This window comes from Atta colombica, unplaced genomic scaffold (genome assembly GCF_001594045.1).
Source record: "Atta colombica isolate Treedump-2 unplaced genomic scaffold, Acol1.0 scaffold136, whole genome shotgun sequence".
Classification (NCBI taxonomy): domain Eukaryota; kingdom Metazoa; phylum Arthropoda; class Insecta; order Hymenoptera; family Formicidae; genus Atta; species Atta colombica.
Genome location: NW_017259224.1, coordinates 563086 through 585355, shown reverse-complemented (window position 1 = coordinate 585355; position 22270 = coordinate 563086). Strand labels below are relative to the sequence as shown.

The 22270-nt window shown below is 30.2% G+C and overlaps 3 protein-coding genes across 5 annotated transcripts in view; 1 reads left to right on the top strand and 2 right to left on the bottom strand.

Moving 5' to 3' along the window:
* The window catches only part of LOC108684574 (endoglucanase E-4-like), a 6095-nt gene extending 4141 nt beyond the window's left edge, over positions 1-1954 (bottom strand). Inside the window, exon 1 of the mRNA XM_018188963.1 lies at positions 1813-1954. Coding sequence (XP_018044452.1) covers positions 1813-1845 — 33 coding nt within the window. The 5' untranslated portion in view covers positions 1846-1954. The remainder of the gene's footprint in view (positions 1-1812) is intronic.
* A 4932-nt stretch (positions 1955-6886) lies between these two features.
* On the bottom strand, positions 6887-18600 carry LOC108684581 (alpha-tocopherol transfer protein-like). 2 transcript variants are annotated; one of them, XM_018188972.1, is made up of 11 exons: positions 18522-18600; positions 17583-17866; positions 16896-17049; positions 16525-16713; positions 15850-16130; positions 15343-15636; positions 9645-9783; positions 9139-9298; positions 8917-9022; positions 7926-8289; positions 6887-7638 (listed from the first exon to the last, which is right to left on the bottom strand). In XM_018188972.1, the coding sequence occupies exons 1-11, from the start codon at positions 18598-18600 to the stop codon at positions 7487-7489; spliced, it is 2202 nt and encodes a 733-aa protein (XP_018044461.1). In that variant the 3' UTR covers positions 6887-7486. The 2 variants fall into 2 exon arrangements, with proteins under 2 accessions (XP_018044461.1, XP_018044462.1); XM_018188973.1 differs by lacking the exons at positions 15343-15636; positions 15850-16130; positions 16525-16713; ... (1 more) ...; positions 17583-17866; positions 18522-18600 and adding an exon at positions 11957-12083.
* Positions 18601-20468: 1868 nt separating this feature from the next.
* The window catches only part of LOC108684598 (odorant receptor coreceptor), a 7963-nt gene continuing 6161 nt past the window's right edge, over positions 20469-22270 (top strand). The window contains exons 1-3 of one of the 2 annotated variants that reach the window (XM_018188998.1): positions 20469-20736; positions 21439-21573; positions 21828-22211. In XM_018188998.1, coding sequence (XP_018044487.1) covers positions 21439-21573; positions 21828-22211 — 519 coding nt within the window. In that variant the 5' untranslated portion in view covers positions 20469-20736. Of the gene's footprint in view, positions 20737-21438; positions 21574-21827; positions 22212-22270 lie in introns of those variants that run through there. The other variant, XM_018188997.1, reaches the window with a different exon arrangement.

Genomic DNA, 22270 nt, shown 5'->3' with positions numbered 1-22270 from the left:
AGAGACAAACTATTATTGTGGAGATATATATATATATATATATATATTGACTATATGTGACGGCATCATGCGAATCGCTGCAATAAATCCGCAAAACACGTACAAGTTACGTGACAGACTTAAACGCGATTCATTTGCGAGCTGAATCTTCGTTCATTCAAAAGCCTTCATTATGATAGGGATTAAATTCTCGCATTCTCGTACAGCTGCGTCTACCTTGATTAAAGCAAATTAAAGCACATCTCGTTTGAGAGATAAAAACGCATTGTCGGTCGCAATAATTTAATTAAAACTTTGCGAAACGTGTAATTTATATAAATAATTTATTTTCAAACAAAGTTTTATTCCGGAAACTATCATGAATACTGATTTTCAAAGAATTTATAGAAAAGATTCTACTTTAATCACTAAAATAATTAATTTTTCTTCTGATAAATAAAGATTTTGGAGAAAGCGCCTTAATTGATTTTCAATACTCTTGCAATCGTTATTGTTTCAGCGAATTCTTTAGCTATTTATAAGCTATTTCGTTTAAATATATATTTTACAGCTGTTTTATTTAAATATATATTTAACATTTCTTTGAATAATCTTTGATTAATTTTTATTAACATTTTATATGAGAAAGCTAATTTTCTTGTCACATTTTGGATTTATATATATATATATATATATATATATATATGTGTGTGTATGTGTATATACATTTTTGACGAGCATCACAAACAAAATGGCTAATTCATGAATTCGAGAAACAGTATGTTTGACAAGGAAGAAAGAAAAGTATTTGCAGCTGCGTTTGATTCTGCTTCCTCGTCGTCAAAGCGTTCTCTAGGTTTCCATGAAATCCTCAGTTCGTCGGCCGTGTAATTATTGTATGACAAACGTCAATAGCTTCGGCAAATATCAACCTTATTGTAAACTTGTGAATTCCTACGTATAAGCGTGAAAATTTCTTTCGCGGAATTCAACGTTTTTGAAACAATATATCCTAAGCGAGAAGAAATGTCTCACTATTTCAAAGTTCAAGCGAATATTATTATTATTATTATAAATTAGAATAAAATTTATAATAATTCGCTTGACGAACTTCGGAATAGCAAGATATTTCTTCTCGTTTTGAATATATAAGTTTCAAAAACGTTGAATTCCGAGAGAGAGAAATTTTCACGTTCACATAGGAATTCCCAAGTTACAACATTGCTGTAATACTAGAATGTTTCAAAATGTTTCTTGCTTATTAGGAATGGAATCTCATTTTCGATAAAAATTCTACCAATGTTTCATTAATATGCTTTCTAGATTTATTATTAATATCTGAATGTCTATGTAATGTGTATAAATTTAGACAGAAAAAATAAGATTTTTCATTATAAATTTTAACTGGAAAAGCGCGAGTGTTGATTAAAGACTGTCCAAGATCTGTGAAAAATTTGAAAATAAGTGACGAAAACGGAACTAAAAAATTTTTGACTCTGATTTCCATGCAAAGAGCCAAGACATTTAAAAAATTCGTTGATGAAATCTATTGAAAATAATTGAATAGAATTATTAGACTTAAAAGTATAAAGCTAAATTCCAAAATTCCCGCCTTATTAAAAAAGACAGAAATGATAATAGCAATATGATAAATATTGACAATTAGATATTCAACTAAAAGTTGTTTGCAATTATTTTCCTGTAACTTACGGTATGTTATTATTTATTTCACAAATTTTCGCAGCGTTCCGTCAAGGCAACATATGAGATATTGCAGGTATGCAACAGGTAATCGCGAGTGACCATCAGGAATCCTTGGTCGGGAAAACTCACCGTGACGCACGTGACGAAGAGGTCGAGCTTCATTCTGTCTTAGCGATTCTATCGTCCCGGAAGCGCGAAACGCGACGCGACGAGGCGCGCGCCGGTCACGTCGATTCAGAAACCTCGTGTGTGTCCGTTATACTGCAATGTCGTCAAGGATCGGCATAGCACACCTTGGTACACGAAAGCGTTGCGTTCTCCTTTGCAAAGTGTCAAGTTTCCTTCGTCCTTCTTCAAAGCTGAAAATAAATAAAATTTGAACAGAAGTAAAATTTGAAGTTTCTGCAAAGGAATAAAATTCTCAATTAACAGAGCCAAAAAGAAATTAATGGAAAAAATATTAAACATGTCTTATAAAATGCTGGATTAATTACTCTTTTGAAATCCCAGATGTGAAACCTTTTTATCTATTTATCTATTTATAATTGATAATGTAAACAATATAAAGGTTTGTTGTTCCATCTTTGAATAAATTATGTGATAATTTATCTAATGAACAAAAGAAAAAGTGAGAGAGAGAGAGCGAAAGAGAGAAAGAGAACGAGAACAAATAAGCTGAAATTTATCGAAAGGTGGAACAATCTAGCCTTAATCATACATGAATAAATAAAATATCTGAATAAATAATAAAATATTTTTGCAAAAAATGTAAAAGATAAAGAAACAGTATAAAAGAAACAGCTAGATCTACAAATTTAATCCTAATTACAATAAATCTACATCGTAGATAAATCATCAAATGATCAGAGACTGAAACCGGCAAAATTCGATACTAGGCACACCTTTTTAAATAAAAATGCATTGATATACACAAAACATTTTCTTTAAGAGAGACGTGTTAAATGTAAATGCATATCCTGTGTGTGTGTCGCATTTAAAATAACGTTAAAATTCAAACTCACCGTAGCTGTTCCGATACCAGTCAACACTAGCTTAAATGTTGCCGACTGTCTGCATCGCGATCTCGAGGAAGACTCGCGGAAGACCAAGAATGAACGATGATAACGCGGACCGTTCCGTTCCTCGCGTTATTTGTTAAGAGGCCAAAGGTTGCCTCTTCTACCATCGGTATTTGTGTATTCAACACTGACAGAATGTGCCATGCACAGGTTGCGTACTTAGTCTTCTCTCGTTCTACCGTCACTTCGATCGCTCGGACTTCGTCTGGCTATCATTCTCCCACTCTCCCTTCATTTGTCCACCACGTCGATCTCCTTCTGTAGATTGTATTTAAATGCAGATCACGCCGCTATCTCTACAATTCGAATGAGAAGTTTGGTCGAAGCGATTCGTACAGAAACATCCAATCTTTTCGACACAATTTGGCAAAAGAATAATGCTTGAAGTTGAAAAATCAGTTGATTTTTAATGTTATATGCGCATCATTTTAAATATCCAATATTATATGTGGATTATTTCACACATATCTTCTATTTTATCTTCGATTCATACTTTAATGAAGCGATAATCTCAATTTTAACATAGTTTTATATATAGATGGTAATAATTATTGATTAACCTATATGTGTAGAAAGTCGGTGACTTATATTGTATATGTTCATTATATTGATATTCAAGAGTATCGATCTACCTGCCAAGCTAGCAAAGGCATACATTAGTGAAGAAATTATTGCAAATCGTACATCATCGTACATATTAATAATAATTTATACTGCACAAATATATCATTTACACTATATAAAATTTACACTATATACTTTGGAATTTGAGGTCTTTATTAAATGAACTTCACTGAATATTAATGTCGATACTATCGTGCTCGAATCCTGCATAAATTATCAACCGTTGTGTGGGCTATTATAGAATCATTTATGTCAAAACATGAAGACGGAAAGTCCAAAGACTAACGCTATCAATGTACTTTCCTCATTAATAAAACAGTAGCACTTAAGAAAATTGAAATGATAATTATGAAGCTTTGAACATGTTAATTTCATAACTAGAAATCTATATATTACAGTATACTATTACAGTATACATATATACATACACATATATATTTTGTCTGCGCGCGTGCGTGTGTGTGTGCGTGTGTGCGTGTGTGCGTGCGTGTGTGCGTGCGTGTGTGTGTGTGTGTGCGCGCGCGCGCGCGTGTGTAGACAGTATTTTAGTTGAAAACATTCCTCCACCGGTTAAATATTATGTAAAAATTTGAAACAAGTTCTATTTCTGCTTAAAATTCAGTAACAGGCTAATTCGGCATTATTAAAAGTAATTTGAATGATTCTTCATTTAAATTTATTCTTTTTATTCTTGCAATAATAAAAATCAAATTTCAATTTTCAATTTCAAATTTCCAGTTCATTCAAAATAATTCGTAAGAGAGAGAAAACAAGGAAAAAGTATATAAGCAAATGCTTGAAAAATTATTAAGAAATCGTACTTACAAAACAAGGAAAAATGCAAAATATATACGGATGATTGAACGTGAAATCTCTATAATTATTTAGTGAGTTTTTTCAAGAAAGTAATAGTCTCTTCGATGAACACGCCCGAAAACTTTTTTCAATTGTCGCATATATAATATTATATAACAAAAGAAGAGTCAAAGTGAGTATTATTCTGTAAAATTCGATTTAAATAATTGAAATATTTTTTTATATTTAAAATATTTTTTATATTTAAAAAATTTGCCTGCAAAATAAAAAGAAAGTTATTATCTAAATTTAATTTAAATAATTATACAAATAGAAAATGAAGAAGAATTTTGATAAATTTTACAAGAATTATACATAACATATTTTTATGGAATATTTCATTATGGAATATTTGATTTTTTGTGATTTTAAGTATTTCCTGATTTTATTATATTTGTCATAATTATCTTTATTATTAATATTGTAACTCCAAATAATTTCATTTATTATTTTGATGATTTTTAATCGATTATCAAATAAAAGACAACAAAATAAAATATTCTTTATTTTCACAAATTCCTTTTTTGTCAAACATCGATTAGATTATACACGTTCTATATTGTCTTATTTTAATTGTCATCTCTGACAAAATTTGATAATTTATTAATCCCGGAATTGTAAAAAAAGTTGATTAATTAACTTGATCGAACAACTTACTAACCAACTGATAAGCTCTCTGACTGACTGACTAACTTAACTTAGCTCAACAACGAATGTAAGTGAAAAATGAAGAAGAAAAAGAATGAAGAAGTAGGGATAGGAAAGAGAGAACGACTACTCGTTTCGCATATATGATAGCAAAAGAATATTATATTACCATCACTATCGTCGTCGTTTGATGTCGATATGTCCAGAAAATATATTTTTTGTAGACCATTTGTTAGACCATTATTGGAATCATCAAACCTTATCAGGATGTGATTAATGTAGACTGAATCTGAATGATTAATGTATTGGCGGTTTCTTCTTCAAGGAGAATTTTATTATTTTAGTAGAGAATATTATTATGTAGAAAATGTATGTGAATAAAAAAAATGTCTTTTTTTATGCGAAAAACTAGCAGAAACACCGAAAACAATAAATTAGATAAATTTCTTTTAATTTGCTAATTTTTATAAATATATCAAATAGTTGCGCTCGAATAACAGAAGAGAGAATTAATGCAATTTTTTTAAATACAATGCTATATAAACTAACAAAATAAATCAATTAAATTAATTATATATCTATCTCATTTTAATACGATCTCGTTTTAATAAAAAAAAGAAAACAAAACTTCTTTATAAAAACTTTTAAGATAATTGTTTTAAGCTCAATAATACTTTTCACAAATTTTAGTGTTACTCTCTCTCTTTAACTTTCGAATTATTAAAATACGTTGGCATTGATTATCTCAGAAAGTCGAGTGAACGTAAATGGAAACTCGAGTAATTTCAGCACAACGGTTTAACTGCTACATACAGCTTTCACTGGATACGACATTTTTATCGAATCTTTCGTTTTCGTTCTACTTCGCGACGAATTAATGGTGATTGGCGCCGCAACTGGCCAAGTTAAATTGGATCTATTTTTTCTAAGAACAAGGCTTACGTTTTATTGCAAGGTCTCTGAAATTGTATATTGCAAAACGCTTCTCGCAATTTCTTGTCTTATTATTACAATACATAATCGTAATGAATGTAACTTCTTATGTGTTCTGACGAAAACTGCTATTTGAGTCACTTACATGGTACGCAAAAAATCTATCTGCGTATTTGATATCGATTGAGAAAAATTGTTTTTTTTTTTTTAGGATTTATTTATACAAATTATCCACTAATATTGACAGGAATATACAGCAACATCTTTCATTCTGGAAGACTTTGTTCTCATTTTTTGAGATAGAATATCGATAAAGAATATCTGAAGTCATATCAGAAAACATCACGTTAATGATAGGTACATGTCAATGCGCCGCATTTTTGCACGTTTACCGAGCGAAATCGCTGACGATTCAAGCAAAGAATGTACAAAACTATTACCGAACTTGTTTATATTGTTACATTTACTCACTACGAATTCAGCATTACTCGGTTTCATATTTTACTAATGACATGATAATAACAATAAAACCTTAACTCTTAAAGCCTCACGGAAACAACACACTTAGACATATCCAACCCAATTTAATTGTTTATTACTTTTATAAAAATAAACATATATTGTAATCAATTTTTTCTCAATCAAAACGAAAAACATTAGAAAACATAATGGTATCAAATAAATGTTAGGTATTTTTATTAATAAAAAAGTTATAAACAATCGAAAAAGTTATAAGCAATTGAAAAGATATTGGAAAAAGAAAAGAAAGAAGCTGAATATGTCATACTGAAAAGGCGTATTTTAGAGAATTAATGTGCATTTATATATATATATGTGTGTGTGTGTGTGTGTGCGTGTGTGTGTGTGTGTGTGTGTGTGTGTGTGTGTGTGTGTGTGTGTGTGTGTGTGTGTGTGTGTGTGTAAAAGTGCGGTATATTCTAACGTACTGCTTGACTAAACATTATATCACAATATTTCTATATTGAGATATTACCCTTTCTAAGAATCAACTTTGGCAATAAAATTTCTAAACTTAATTAATTTAGAAGACAAAGTAAAACATAATTTTTCGCCATTAATATGATTACATATAAAGTAGTTATCATTTTATTATATAAAACAAAATATTAAAATTCGATTATTCTATGTGCCTTGATAAGTAAAACACAAACGGTATTATCTGAAAAAAATTGATGGAGAGGAAAGCTGAATAAAAAGAAAAATATCTGTACAAAAAAAGTAAATTTTGTTTCCTTAGATTCTTTAAAATTATCATCTAATAAATTATAATCAATGACGTCTTCAATTATAAAAAAATAAATAAATTATCGCATTAAAAAAAAATGAAAAATATTGCTAATATTCTGTTAATGAATCTCTGTCATTTTTCTGGCAAGCTTTTCGGTAAAAACATATTATATTTTAACTATATAAGTTATACGAATTTAATCGAAATTAATAGTATTTTAAAGATACTCGATATCGAACATAATTCGTACAAAAAGTTTGCGGTACATTTATAGTCGTTTGAAACGGAAATGCTTCAGCTTTCATCGTGGATGGAGTTTATGATCGATCGACATCGAAGTTTACGCTGACGATCTAGTTAACGACTGCCATTGGCGATGATTACGCCATAACGATTTCGGATCGCGTTAAACGACTTAATCAATTGACAACTGCCGGAAGGATCCATCAAGACCAAATAAGTCGTCTTGCGTCTTTGGTTTACCTGGTCGTAAAGCCTCATTAGTCTTCATAGCTTCCTGCTCCGCGAACCAAGGTCCGTATTCCTCCAACTTCTTCGTCCACATATCTGAAAGGTAAAGAAAAAGAAATGATATTAGTTAGAGAAATCATCTTAAAGTCTTAAAGATATTTAAGTGTGATGTTTTCTATATTGCTATTTTAATAACCATTATTATTATACCTCGCTTTGATATTATATGTCGGATGTTTCACAAATTTAATAAAGAAAATTTAATATTTTTTTTTTCTCGAAGTACTCAAGAGACTAAAAAAAAAATTGTGTTTGAAATTAAAAATTAAGTTTCAAAATGCACTCTAAACCCCAAATAAATAGAAATAGTGAAATTGACATGCCATGTATATTCTGGATGGGTCCAGCATCGCCACCGTATTCGGTCGGCAATATCTCTCGAGGTACATAATCATATAGCGTCTTGATATCACTGTGCATGAAGATGCGATTGCGTATCTTTTCCTTCAGGAAAGGCTTGACAAAATTAAGGATTGTATCTACGAGTGGACTGATGTTTATCACGTGCACTTCCTTCAGCTTCACCGGATATGCTTCCATCACGCAGACCAAAAATTTCTTCACTATAGGTGGTGTAAACTTGGCAAAATGTATGGGCGTCGCGACGGCAGCGTCAAGAATATAAACGTCGCCAGCCACACCGTGTTCTTCCTCCTTCAGACGAATGTCGCCGATCATGAACACTATCTTTAATGATAATAATGCCTGTTATTCTGACATCATAATACGAAATATTACATAAAGTATCGACGTGAAATAATTTTTAAAAATCATCGAAATCGATATAGTGAATTCAATTATAAACACTGTAAATATAAAAAGAATTAAGAATTAATAACATGATAATGTTATTTATGAACAGCAGACTAAATACCGAAATAACACTAGTAAATGTATTTTTTAAGCATTAATACGAAAAATTGTGTTGTAAATAAAATTGATCTTATTTACAACACATTATTTACAAGATCTTTCATTTTTAAACATAACAGAATTTTACTGAAGAAAGCATTTCTGAAGCCACGCATAGTTTTGCTGAAGTATCTAAAAATTTAGCTACATACAGGTCTGAAAATAATTTTTTTAACCATCCAAATAGTTATGCATAACGTTCAAGTTGCTTGCTAGAACATCAAAATTTTTGAAGCACTGCTCATCATACTTGAATGTTCTACATAATTATCTTGATAGTGATAAAATTATTATAAAATTTGCAATTAAATTTTTAAATACTTCAACAAAACCGCTGTTTCCGTATAGCCAAATGTCTGTACAGTTTTGTCGAAATAAAATAAACCGCAATAAACCTTATACCTTCATAATTTCTGATATATTGGGAGTTGGTACGTCCTTATCGATTCCTCGCATGACGATCACTCTACATCCCTTGTGCGTCAAGCCTGACAAAGGAGGTATATGTCTGCAGGAAGGAGACAAAGAGGTTACCGTTTAGATAGAGGAGCATCGTTTCTTTCCGAATTTCGATATCTTAAACTATCACCATATGTATACTATGTACAATTGCGAGATCCTTACATAAGCTTTATTATTTCTTGCAGCGCCGGCCTTGTGATGTCACGATTGGAGAAAAATTCGGGGACTATTGCGCGCATCGTGAAGTACATGTCTAGTTTCCGTTTGCATTTCTCCAAAGAAAACTTGCACCCGCGTAAAAACGTCATTATTCTTTGATCATCTAAAAAGAGATAAGATTATATCATGATGACTGTATGTCTATTATAATAATTAATTTAAAAAGAATCTATTTAAAGCCTACTTTAGATGATCTATACAATTCATGTCGGAATTTAAAATAGAATTCTAAATATTTAAAGAAAATGAATGTATTAAAATAAAATGAAATATAAATTAAAATAAAATATATACTAAAATTTTATAATATATGTAAAAATAAGCGGTATGTAAAATTATATAAATAAGATTTTATTCTAATATCCTAAAATTTTATGCAGATTGTAATAAGTTGCCTTCGCGATTATATAATTGTCATTTAACATATATTTAACAAAAATTTCATATACCATCGAACTTGGGTAAATGCGGCTGCTTAGCGAGCCATTCTTTGATCATTTCGAGATCTTTATCGCGCGTTGCTACATTCTCATTCAATTCCACTCGTATCTGCTTGGACATTTCCTCCGTAGGTTGTATCAGCAGCATCTACAAACATAATCGCAATAAGAAAGTAGGAACATACCTATATATGACATCAAACATAGGCAAACAAATTCGTGGATTCCCTATAACCGAGAATTCTTACAATAAAAAAATATAAATATGTGTACTCTTTTCAGGATTAGAAAGCGTAAAATTAAATTACTTGCAAAATAAATCCAACATCGTCCCGACCGTATGCATAATGCCTATGACTCCTTTTTGGTTACACGTGTTATGCGCGTAATGTGCACTACAGGGATTGCACAACTGGTTGAGATACCCATCGTTCTTATGTCAGGAATTAATGCTGACCAAAGCGGCTTGCTCAACGCGAACTTTCTCTAACTCGTCGCGGCTTCGTACGTAAAAGCCGAGAGAATGTTTCTTAATCTTTATCCCTTCTCGTTTCGGGAACGGCGGTATTTCGAAATTCATTTTTTATGACCCATTTAATCATGAAAAAATTTATAAATTCATATTCTTGCAATTATAGAAAACTATAAATTTATTCTCCTCGCCATACAGAGCTCGAGAACAAAATACTTATTTAAAGAAAATAAAAAAAAAAAAGAAATTTGAAACTGAAAAAAGACAAAGTGAAAAACAAAAGATTTTTTAAATTAGAATAATTATGGCGCAAGCGCTCTTGATCATCAGATTACTATCGCTATTATCTTTTTATAAAGCACAAGAAAATTGGCAAGTGTGAAAGTCTGTAAGTATTCAAAAAATTATTGACAAGCTTAGAACATTATCTAAGCACAGCAACGTTTGCAAAGTGATAAAAATGCGCTTAAATATATTCTTTTTAGTACTTTTTTAACATTTTGTAGATACTATTGTGTTACTATTATCTCTACATCAAATTGTAATTGAATACAAAAAATTATAATTTGAATATAATAGAAATGAAATTTATAATAATGTCAAATTAGTAGGAAAAAGAGAAAAAGAAAGAGAGAGAGAAAGAGAAACAAAGAAGATCTGATTTTGAATTTTAATTAAACATCAAAGGTTTAAAAAAATTTAATAGTAATATATAATTCTAAAGATTTAGGAAAATTAATATTTAAATAATATTTAAGGAAAAAAATTAATTTATAGATTTAAATCTGTTCTCACAAATATAAAAGATCTTCAGTTTTTAAATTTATAAATATTCAACATTCTCATATGATTATTTGATGTATTTATGATACAAAATTAATGTGTCGTGTCTGCAGTATATCTGCAATATATATCTACAGACGAGTAAAAAATGCAATATAAACGAAGAAAGGAAAGGCGTATAGGAAAAAATGTGTATATAAATGAAGACAACCTGAATTCTTAAAAAGAATTACCTTGTAAAAAAATTAAAGAAAAATTCGAAGAGTTAAATAAGACATTGCGAATAATAATTATGATTTCGCGTTAAATTTGAAATGTACAATCTCTTTTCTTTTTATTATATTTTAATAAATATTAAGCATGATATTTAATTCTCTATAGGTCCGGGTAATTTTCACGCCATACTAATATATCGATATACATACTAATATATTTTATTATAACATATTATAATATAATTATAATATATTTATTTAATTTCTTACCGCAAGGTGAGACATATCTTGTTATATATAATGTATTTTTAATAATCAATAACATTCTTGATAGCGATATGAACTTTAATCTGAGATCGAAGTAAACTCAAGCAAAACAAATCATAGCAACATCAAAATGAATCGGAAATAATTGAAAAATGACTTTTAATGATTATTTTTGATCATTTGATGATTTTGACATCATTTTGATTTCATAATTTGTTGTTCTGCTCGGGAATGCTTTTGCAAGCAAAACAAGTCATTATGATATCAAAATGATGTCAAAATGACTTCAAAATTATTTGAATTATTGAATTAAAAATTTTTCAATCATTTCCGATTCACTTTAATGTCATTTTATCTGCAAATAGATATAATTTGTATTTACGTTGATATTTGTTGATTTACACGTTACATAATTTTTTTTATAGTCATGAAAAAAATGGATCCTTAGAGATAATTTAATTGAATGTAACTTTATAATATTGTGTAGTAATATTAACGCGATATGATACGCATGCAAAATGATCCCGACTGAGTGTTTCTCAGATGATTTTCATATATGTTATAAAAAAGAGAACCAAACTTACCTTGACCGATGTGTAACACGATTTGCAGGCACAGACAGACACTCAACGATCGCAAACGATGACTTTCAGATACTTGCAGAAAGAGAAATGATCGGAGCCGCGAACTCGAGAGACGGCAAATGAACAACGGAGTGGGAACGATTACTTCTCGTGCGTGGACCGGTTCTCCTTTATACCATAGGGACGCCCCACTCTTTGCTTGTTACAGTATGTCGTAAAAAGAAAATCTGATTGATTAGCAATTTTTTAGGCAAATTTTACCAACAAATTAGTCGAGCTCTGTTGATTCATGGGAGATAGTCAGAAGAAATCCCGTTTATTTCGTAAAAGAATATACATTTTAAACGATATCAGAGACATTAAACAGAGCAAAACAAACATTCATATATCATACAACGTCTGTGTGCGTCCCAAAAATAATAGGCTGAAACTAGAAATTTTATAATATAAATAATATAAAGTTGTTTGTTATAAAATTATATTCAAATTTTAGTGATTTTATACAAAGAATTTAATATAAAGATTTATTTCTATCTATATGAGGAAGAGATTATTAATTTAATTTTCAATCTTATTAAAGGGGAGTCCAAATTAAGCCAACAGCTAATACTACATATATATACACATGTATAATTATTCATATAAATGTAGATCAATATTTAGCGAGTGCAATGCATAAAGTTGACGTACATTCATCATGATGTTTGACATCAGCTAAAAAAAGTTAATAGTATATGTATAATTCAAAAATACATGATAAAAGTACATAATTTTTTATTTATTTATATGCGAACCGCTTAAAGACGCGTTGATCGATTCTCAGAAGAAAGTTTCACATTTTATTGTTTATCAGAGCAAAAAAAGATGAATCATGTACGCACTAAAGCAGTCAGGCGCGCTCATCAGGCGAGAATTTTCATGTTATATAAACGTTACAATTTCATGAGTTTCTAAAATCATGGAATTATATTAAAGTTAGCTATCGTCATTCCCCGGTAAGTAATTGCAAAATTATTGTGATTGCATATAATGAGTAAATAAATTCACAGGTATACGCCGTGTATATTCTCCGTTTTTCGTCGAAATCCATTATTAAGAATGCTAATGCTTTTATCTATCGTCCACTATCTGAAAAAGAACCATATACAATTACGTATATAAAAAAACTGTTCTTGTATTGATTTAATTAATGTCTCAGAAAAGTGGGACAAAAAATGTCGACAGTTCTTTCAGTAAAGTATATATTCATATAATTGATTATATTACTATACACGTGAAAAAGTTAAAAAACGTCATATTAACGATTATTATCTGTAATTAACGATTATTATTCTTATTATTAGAAAACCCTCTGTGAATGCATTGGTTACCACTGCTAAGTTAATGGCCTAGCATAATAACTATACGATTGATATCAACATTACATGCACAATTAGTCATATGAATATAGGCTATTATTTAGTGAATGTGTTAGCGTTAGAAAAAACAGTGAGAAAGAAATAATCGTGACATATTTCAGAAGCTGCTCCAGTTATTTTCTATGTACAATTTTTATATAAAAAAAAGGACAAAGTGACAAAAAAGAAATGACAAAAAATATTACCTTTTTTTTTCTTTAATGTGAAGAGAAAAAGAGGGAAGATAAATCATTTAAAAAGTTCAGCTGAAAAGAGCAAGTTCAGTATTCAAATATAAACGATATAATGATCAAATCGGAAAAACGATATAATTATGATATAATCTTCTTTTTTTTTACACGCATGTTTTATATAATTTCTAATCGCTCTGTACATATCATCAGATCAATCTAATTAAATATGTTTTACTACACAATTTATTAACAAATTGTTTTCGTATATTTATAACCAGGTAAGATTTATAAGATTAACGAAATTTTCTTCAAAAAAACTCGGATTATTGGTAATGTGTGATTATGATAATTAACACAAACAAAATCGCAAGTCTTTGTTTTTGCGAATAATTAATAATTCGCAAGAATTTATTATTGACTTTCGCACAGATAATCGTACACTCAATTCTTTATTATATTCACTTCCGAGTGCATAGAATCACAAGCTAACTGACACACGGCTGCACTCACTCATGCCCTCGTCTTACTTTCTTTCGCGGATACGTTGCGCCGTTGTTGTTGCACCAGGGTACGATTACGCGAGTGGCGACCGTCATTTTGAACCGAAAGATTTCGCGTGTGTATGAAATTACCGGTTGCAATTTCATATACATTCGCGTGAGATTTTGTAATTGACTGGAACTAGTAAGACATGTTTAGACACGCGGTGAACCCCGCACAAATATACGAAACTAGTCAATCCTGCCTTTTTTAAATTGCTAATAGTAGATTAGAGTTTGCTTTTTTTGGATTAGACAGCATCACAAATTAGAAATTAATTTTCCTTTGGAAAATTCTGATGCTATCAGAGCAATTACTCATGTATCGCACAGGTACAATTTATTTGTCAAAGTTTATTCGTGGATTTAATTGTAATATTATAACAACGTAACATCGTAATTTTCTTTTCTTTCGAAAGCCCTATTCAAATATTATCTCTTATAATGCTTTTTCAAGAAAATATTATAAAAATTGTTAATTCTCATCTATATTGAGTAAAATATAGAGTAAATAAAAAAAAAGATAAAGAAATAAAAACATATACAGACGGAGTACGAAATATTATGTCTATATTTAAGATGTGGCCTTGGCGAGGATTGAAGTCATGGTATCGAGAACTGTACTGAGATCATAGTATTGTCTTCAATGAAGCCGAATATTTCTTTGTATTTTTTCATATAATTATTTCTCTTCAGTGTTTATGGTGTTCTAAACAGAAGATACAAAGTCATTTCAGAAAAGTCATTTTTATCCCAAAAATCAATATACATATTTCCAAATCAGATTATTAAAAATTTGAAGGCTAATTCTTATTGAAAGTCTTTGCTATTAATAATTTATATTAATATTTCAGTTGAATATAATATAACATAAAATTTATACAAACATAGAAACCTACTTTGACGTAGTGCCATTCAGTTTATCCGTTTTCTGTACAAAAATGAAATATAATTAATGTATTTTAAATCATTACATTTTATTTAATTAATTATTTCTTTATTTAATTTTATATTAATTTAATTAATTGCTCTTGTATTTAGCAAAAAAGCATTATTATTGTTATTTAAATATATGTCAAATATATATTTATAAAATTATATGCTCTACTTTTATTACGTATTTTAAGATGTAAAATAATTTGTACAGTTATTGAATATATATTTATTAAATATATAAACAATAATATTAAAGTAAACTGCGACACAGATAAACAAGCATTATCATTATTTATTAAGACATAATTGGTTCACTTTACCAGTTTTTCAATATCCATGTTTCTAACAACTCGCTTTTCCGCTGGCAATTCTTGCGAAATGATTCCAGTTGACAAACGTAACTCAATCGGAATATCGCGTCTTTGTCGATTCATACATTCGGTATCAAAACAATTGCTTGTAATTATAGCTTTTTTTATTAGAATTGGTAGCTCATCAATAACTCTTGCTTCCCGAAAAATTCGACAATTCGGTCCTTGTGCAGCAAATGAAACGGGTATTTGATCTCCAACACAGATTTGCGTTATGATTAAAAGAGTGTTTTTCAGAGAAGTCTTCATTGATTTAAAAAAAACATTATAAGCTTATTAATATTTACAAAAATTAATAATTATTTTTTATGTTTTCATTTATTATTATTTATGTATTTCTGATTTTGATTAAAATTTAATGAAAATACTCAAGTAAAAAAAAAACTACTAAACTATATTTTATATGTCTCTGAATTTGCGAGTCAAATCTGATGATTTTATTGACGCAATGATTACTTCGCGTTGAAGAAGATCAACAGCGGCGGCTCCTTCACTTCTCGGCACAACGGCGACTAACATGTAACCTTTATCGTTTGGAATAGATTTCAGCTCTCTGATGGTTTTATCGATTAAATTAATCGCAGTCGATTGAAGAAAGGATTGTTTGCGCGATGAAAATTCATTCTTGGACACACCATCGTTCTTGTGCAATGATTCAAGTAGAGAACGAAAAAAAGCCATTCTTATTTTGGACAATATATCAAAAATATCCCATGTGGTATCATAATTTATATCTTCTGTAAATAAAAAATTTGTTTCTTTTTTATCTTTTCCTTTATTTTATTAGATTTAATTAAAGCTAATTAAAGATTATATTTTACGTCAAAATGACTAAAATGTCAACTTGTTATATTTTGTGTGTGTACAACATATATATCTATTTTTATTTACACTTAGGATTAAAATAATCAAAATCTAATTTAATATATCATCCGAGATATTATTTTATATCTTATATTTTATATCTCGTATTTGGAATTATCTTTAAAATTATCAGAATTTCATGTTTGTTTTTTACTGTCTTTTTCTTATTTTTCTTAATCTTTAATTAATGTTATCTGTTATGAACCTTTTCATCTTTATTATATTCATGTAAAATATTTTTTTTAATTATATCTACTTCTGACTCACCGTCTGTTTTTAAATCTTTGGTAATCAAAGGAGAAACGGAACTCGTCCGGTCACTAAGATCGATCACTTGCCAATCGTCGTTGGAATCGCGTTTGCTTTTACGCAATTCTAACTTTGCATTACTCTTATTGGAGCTAGATTCATATTTAGGAAAAAATGGGATCGAGAAGTTGCTACTGGAAACTGCACCTGTTCCATAAAATCAAATTAAATTAGTAATTAACTTAAGGAATGTTGGAAGAATACATTATTTAATAAAGAAAGACATTTTTATATATAATATTTTTTAATATTCTCTTGTGTTAATATTTTTAAAGATTTCAATACATAAACTTGCACAATAATTTATGCATTTTTTTTCTTTTTCAAACCTGTTGTCATTCCTCTCGTGTGTGTTGCCCAGGATAACAATTCTTCGATATTCGAGAGAAGGATACGCTCGCAATTGCAACCTTTTTCTTTTTTTTCAGAAGTAGACGCATTATCCATAGAGAAATTAGCATTCTCGATTTTATCACGGCAATTCTACGATATAAATTTTATTTAACACAACTCGAATTTAAACTATCCAATGTAAATAAGCTTAAAAAAGATTGTATGTACATAGTAAAGATTACATATATAAAATAAAATTGTAAAAACTGAATTCTACAGTTCTTTCTTTAAATTTAATATATTTAAAAACTCGTCACTTCCTCATAGTGTCACATTTTTATCAAACTATTAATTATTTTGTAATATTATATTTAATAAAAATACTTAAATATATATATATTTTTTTTCGCAAGAACATGAGTTTATTTTGTACTTATTATTATTGAGTGTAGAAAAGAAAGTTAAAGAGAGTTAATGAAAGAAAAATTTGTTCTATAGATGTTCAATTTTCTATCAAATTATCCGACATAGAAATGATTAATGTAATTATAGGAAAGTACTTGAAGAAGTCCTTCAATCGCGAAGGGCAGTCTTTCTTTATAATCTTTCCACGAATTCTCTTCCTTTTTCTCATGGTCTCTTTCATCGATCAAGAGTAAAATGATATTTCGAGGAGTAATAACAGCATTAATGTTTTCTTCAGAAGAATCAGAAGCGTCGTTCCTCATTGCCGATGCTATTTCATTGATAGGTTTCATTTCGATGAGTTTCATCTCGACTTTTTCGGTTGTTGATTTCTTCTCGCGCGTCTGATTTTCTAGCATATTTTCTGATATTTTCGTATCTTCAGTTTGCAAGATCCTATTCATACCAGTTACCTGCATCTCTTTCATTGCAGGGTCGACAAATACTCTTTGATAAGTGTCCAAGGACGGTGCCGTGTCCCATGCAGGCGGTACAAACACTACTATTGAGTTGTGACATACATTATTAGTCAATATGTATAATAAATGTTCTTAGAAAAGCGTATTTAAATAATTTACGCATTGCTGTATATTTTTTTAAAACAAAGAAAAAAAAGAAATATCACGACAGTAAGTAAAAATATAATCTAAGATAGCGAGCCTATAAAAATAGTGATAAAAGCCGAAAATCAAATAAATAATTATGTTTACACGTCACTATTTAATCAGATTTTAATAACATCCGTAGTTTATACCAATATCAATAATTAATTATTAATTATTGACATAAAATATTAGATATAAGAATTTCTTGATGCTAATCATATAAATGTTAATTCAATAACAACTAATGTTTTTAAATCAGATTTTGTTAATTGGTATTTAAACATAGTTAGTCATTGGCATTGACATTTATAGTCAATTCTTATAATTAAGTCGTCTTTAAGTATAATTTTAATATATCCATAAATTATAGAGTATTAGCATTTTAAGCATCTCATTAGTTACTGTTGTAAAATTTATTAGTGTAAAAAACAAGAACCGGTTATGAATAAGTTGACTAAATGATTGATACATGTTTACACTTTGTCATAAGTTACAGTAACAAATATGACTATTCAAATGAAGCGAAGATGAAAGCAAAGATTGATGCGATACCTGCACGATCCATCGTAAATCCGTAGGAGCACGTCATCAGCGACCACAACATTAGAACAAAGATACCGAAACGTGACATGACGACTTCTGCTAACAAAATTAATTAAAAAATTTTCACTATATCGCCATTAGATTATCCACATGCACGTATTTTTATAATACATCACTCACTTGTAATCAATTCGCGATTGGATTTTTATAAAAAAAGACTTTGTGGAGAGCAATACAGTTTAATTCTAGATCGTTGCTCAATCTCGATAATTGCTACATCCGCCTTGTTTTCTTCCCAAAAAAACAATTAGATTGCGCTGTCGCTAATCAACAAAATCGGTTGCCCGAACGACCAAAGGAGTATTTTATAAGTTACATGAAGTTCTCTTATTAGAATTATTTTGTAGTGATAAAAACATCACAATTTGCAGATTTCTGATTTACGTAAAATCATGTCATGTGAATCCAAAGAGTATTTAAATCCAAATATGTATTGATTATTTTATCAATCATTGCATTCATTAACAAGTTTGAACAGGACATCCTTTATCCGAGAAACATCCTGAGAACATTTATGGATGTTCAAAGGCGTCCTTTGAACGTCCTTTGAATGTCTTTAGGATGTCCCTTGAAGCGCATTCAGATTCCTACTCGAGTACTTCCCAGAGTATTTATTCTTGTTTAACATTCGGTGAACAACAAGAATAAAATGATTCTTGGTACTCGGGTGAGAATTTGAAAACATCCCTAAATGGAAAAAGAACTTTCGCGTTTTAAATGAAAGATTAAACTATCTAGGTATAAGTGCCATCAATAACTTCTTCAATGGTAATCTAATTTTGACTTATTCGTTGTATCAGCACAAAGTATCATTAATCGACCGTCGCATCGGTCGTAATATCGCCCTAAATAATGAAGGATTCCTTACTATGTACTATCCATGTAAGTTGCGGTGCGGCACTCGTTTTAAGTCAATATGTGACATATTTAATCGTTGAGGCTTACATAGGTCACACTCGACGATAAAACTAAGCCCGATTTATACTATTTGTTTTACGTCATTCGTTTCGTATGCGCTCGTACTTTACGAATCATTTATTTTCATCGACTCTCCTATGATGTATGTGATGAAAGTATCCTGATAAATTACATCTCATTTGCGAGAATTTACGTACATTTTTCAACATAGATTTTGCGTGTTGAAAGAGAGTGATTTTCCACAAAATTTATCAGAGAAAATTGACTCCATCCAAATCTGTCAAATCAAAATTATTCTCTGAAGATAATTTTGCATATTAATTAAAAAAAAATACTAGAAATAGATCCTTAAGATATATAAAATTGATATATATAAAAATACAATAATTAATTTGTAAATATTTTTAGGAAAAACATGAAATTTTGTATGATAGAAAGAAGATAAGTTGATAATTTGTAATAGCTACAATACGCAAACTAAACTTTTTATTTAACATCAATACAATCGTGAAAGTAAGAAACGAGAGGCATTATCTTCTAGCTAATAATTACTAACATTAACAAAAGAATCGTAATAAGGGTCACAAAGATTCGCAAAGTGTTCTAGAATAATATTCAGAAAATCGACATTGCGCGTTGATATACGGCGATCTTAGCGGAAGTTTCGTTTCACCAGTTGCTAACCCCTGCTCTAGACATCTTGAGACTTTAGATTGTTTTCTTCGTAAAACTTTCTTTACGTTGAAAACTACACGGAGCATAGCGGTGGTGTACTAAATTATTAAGAAGATTATAGATCCCCGTGCAACTCGGGGACGACGTAAGAAGCGATATGGCGTCGGAAGAACGTCGCGCAACGCGACGAAGCGGTTTGCGCCTGGTTACCGGGCCCCGATTGGTCCACGTTTGGTACCTACCCCACTGGAAGGGGTTTCACATCGACGGAGTAGTGGTAGCGGTCAGGTCATAACCAGGGGGTTGAACAAGAAGGCAGAAGTAGAGGGTACCTGGGCCTCGGCCGGAGAGATAAGATCATTCGCAACACAAAACCGTTTGTGCCATAAAACGACGACTGATGGCAGGCCGGCTAGTTAGTTTGCTCTTCTTCGTTCTTCTGATATATTTGGCAAGATTGCTGCAACGTAATCGCGAGGCGCTGAAGGCCGCATCATAAATTGGTCGCGGAGTTCCGATTGAATTTTTCGCTTTTGGACATCTGTAATCTTGGATAGTTAAAGCAATCAAGGTAGGGTCTTCGCTCTTACTTCAAAACAGGTACTTTCTGAACAAAAACGTGAAAGTTCAAAAAAGTATCCGAAAAATGTAAAAAGATTCGGACATCTTTTATTTATAAATACGAAAATACAGCGCATGCCTGGAGAAACAGGAAGCTTCTGTTCGAGTCTTGTATTGTTTGATGATGAGTTAGAAAAAACTCTAAAAACTACCTAGAAAAGTCTTATCAATTTTTATAATTGTAATTTATATATCGCGATTTACATTGTATAAAAAACACATTAATTAGCGATATATTGGATGCAAAAGAAGAATTATAAAAGTTTCATTTACATAACTACTTTGTGATTTCATGCGTATAGTCATTTACATAATAACTGCCTTGTGACAAATAATACAAATCGTGTTTTTTTACGCGAAATAAGAACCTATATTAAAAAATAGCTACATATTTATATATATGTAAAATATATGTGAACTATGTTATTAAAATTCTTGTAATTTAAAATATATTATTCTTTTGAATTATGAAATATTTACTTGACAGTCGGTGTCCGCCGTATTTATTTGAATCAATAATATTTTTTTAAAACAACAACTTTTTTCTAAGTGAGCGAATTTTAAAGTTGTCAACGAATTTTAATGACAATTCCACGAAAAGAGCGTTTGATAATTTAATAATAAATTGTCAACTCGTGTAATTTGCTCGCAGATGATGAAGATGAAGCAACAGGGCCTAGTGGCCGATCTCATGCCCAATATAAGGGTTATGAAGATGTTTGGACATTTCGTATTCAACTATTATGACGACAATTCGTCCAAATACTTGCATAAAATATTTTGCTGTGTAAGTAATCACGAGTTTCCACATATAATACTGTTAGATAAAATTTTCGCCAAATAACAAAATTTAATTTCGTCTGATCAAATCGAAGTTATCGACATTCTTTAGCCTGAATTTGATAATAATATTTTGATAAGATATCTAATAGCTTTAGGTCTAATAATTTTAACAATCAATACCATTAAAATTAATAATTCATATCTGTGAGTAAAGATCCTTTAAATCGTACATGCACGTCGTAAAAACTATTTTTCTAGGCAAACCTATTTCTGTTGCTGTTACAATTCGGCCTGTGCGCAGTGAATCTGATCATCGAAAGCGCCGACGTCGACGATCTCACGGCCAACACAATTACTCTCCTTTTCTTCACGCACAGTATCGTCAAGATCGTTTATTTCGCTATCAGGAGCAAGTACTTTTACAGAACGTGGGCGATATGGAACAATCCGAATACACATCCGCTCTTCGCCGAGAGCAATGCGAGATACCATGCGATCGCTTTGAAGAAGATGAGACTGCTACTCTTCTTGGTCGGCGCCACAACCGTGCTCACTGCGATAGCTTGGACTACTCTTACTTTCTTTGAACACCCGATTAGGAAACTCGTAGATCCAATTACGAATGAGACGACAATTATTCAGGTAATAATTCAAATTTATAAAATACATATTTTCCCTCAACAAGGAAAATTAAAAATTAT

What these genes read in the sequence shown, in the direction of transcription:
- LOC108684581 (XM_018188972.1), bottom strand. Translation starts at nt 18,600, where the DNA reads ATGTCACGTTTCGGTATCTTTGTTCTAATGTTGTGGTCGCTGATGACG. An exon ending in CAAAGATTTAAAAACAGACG is followed by an intron (nt 16,131 to 16,524) that starts GTGAGTCAGAAG and finishes TTTTATTTACAG; the next exon opens with AAGATATAAATTATGATACC. An exon ending in ACATGGATATTGAAAAACTG is followed by an intron (nt 9,784 to 15,342) that starts GTAAAGTGAACC and finishes TTATGTTTGTAG; the next exon opens with ATGCTGCTGATACAACCTAC.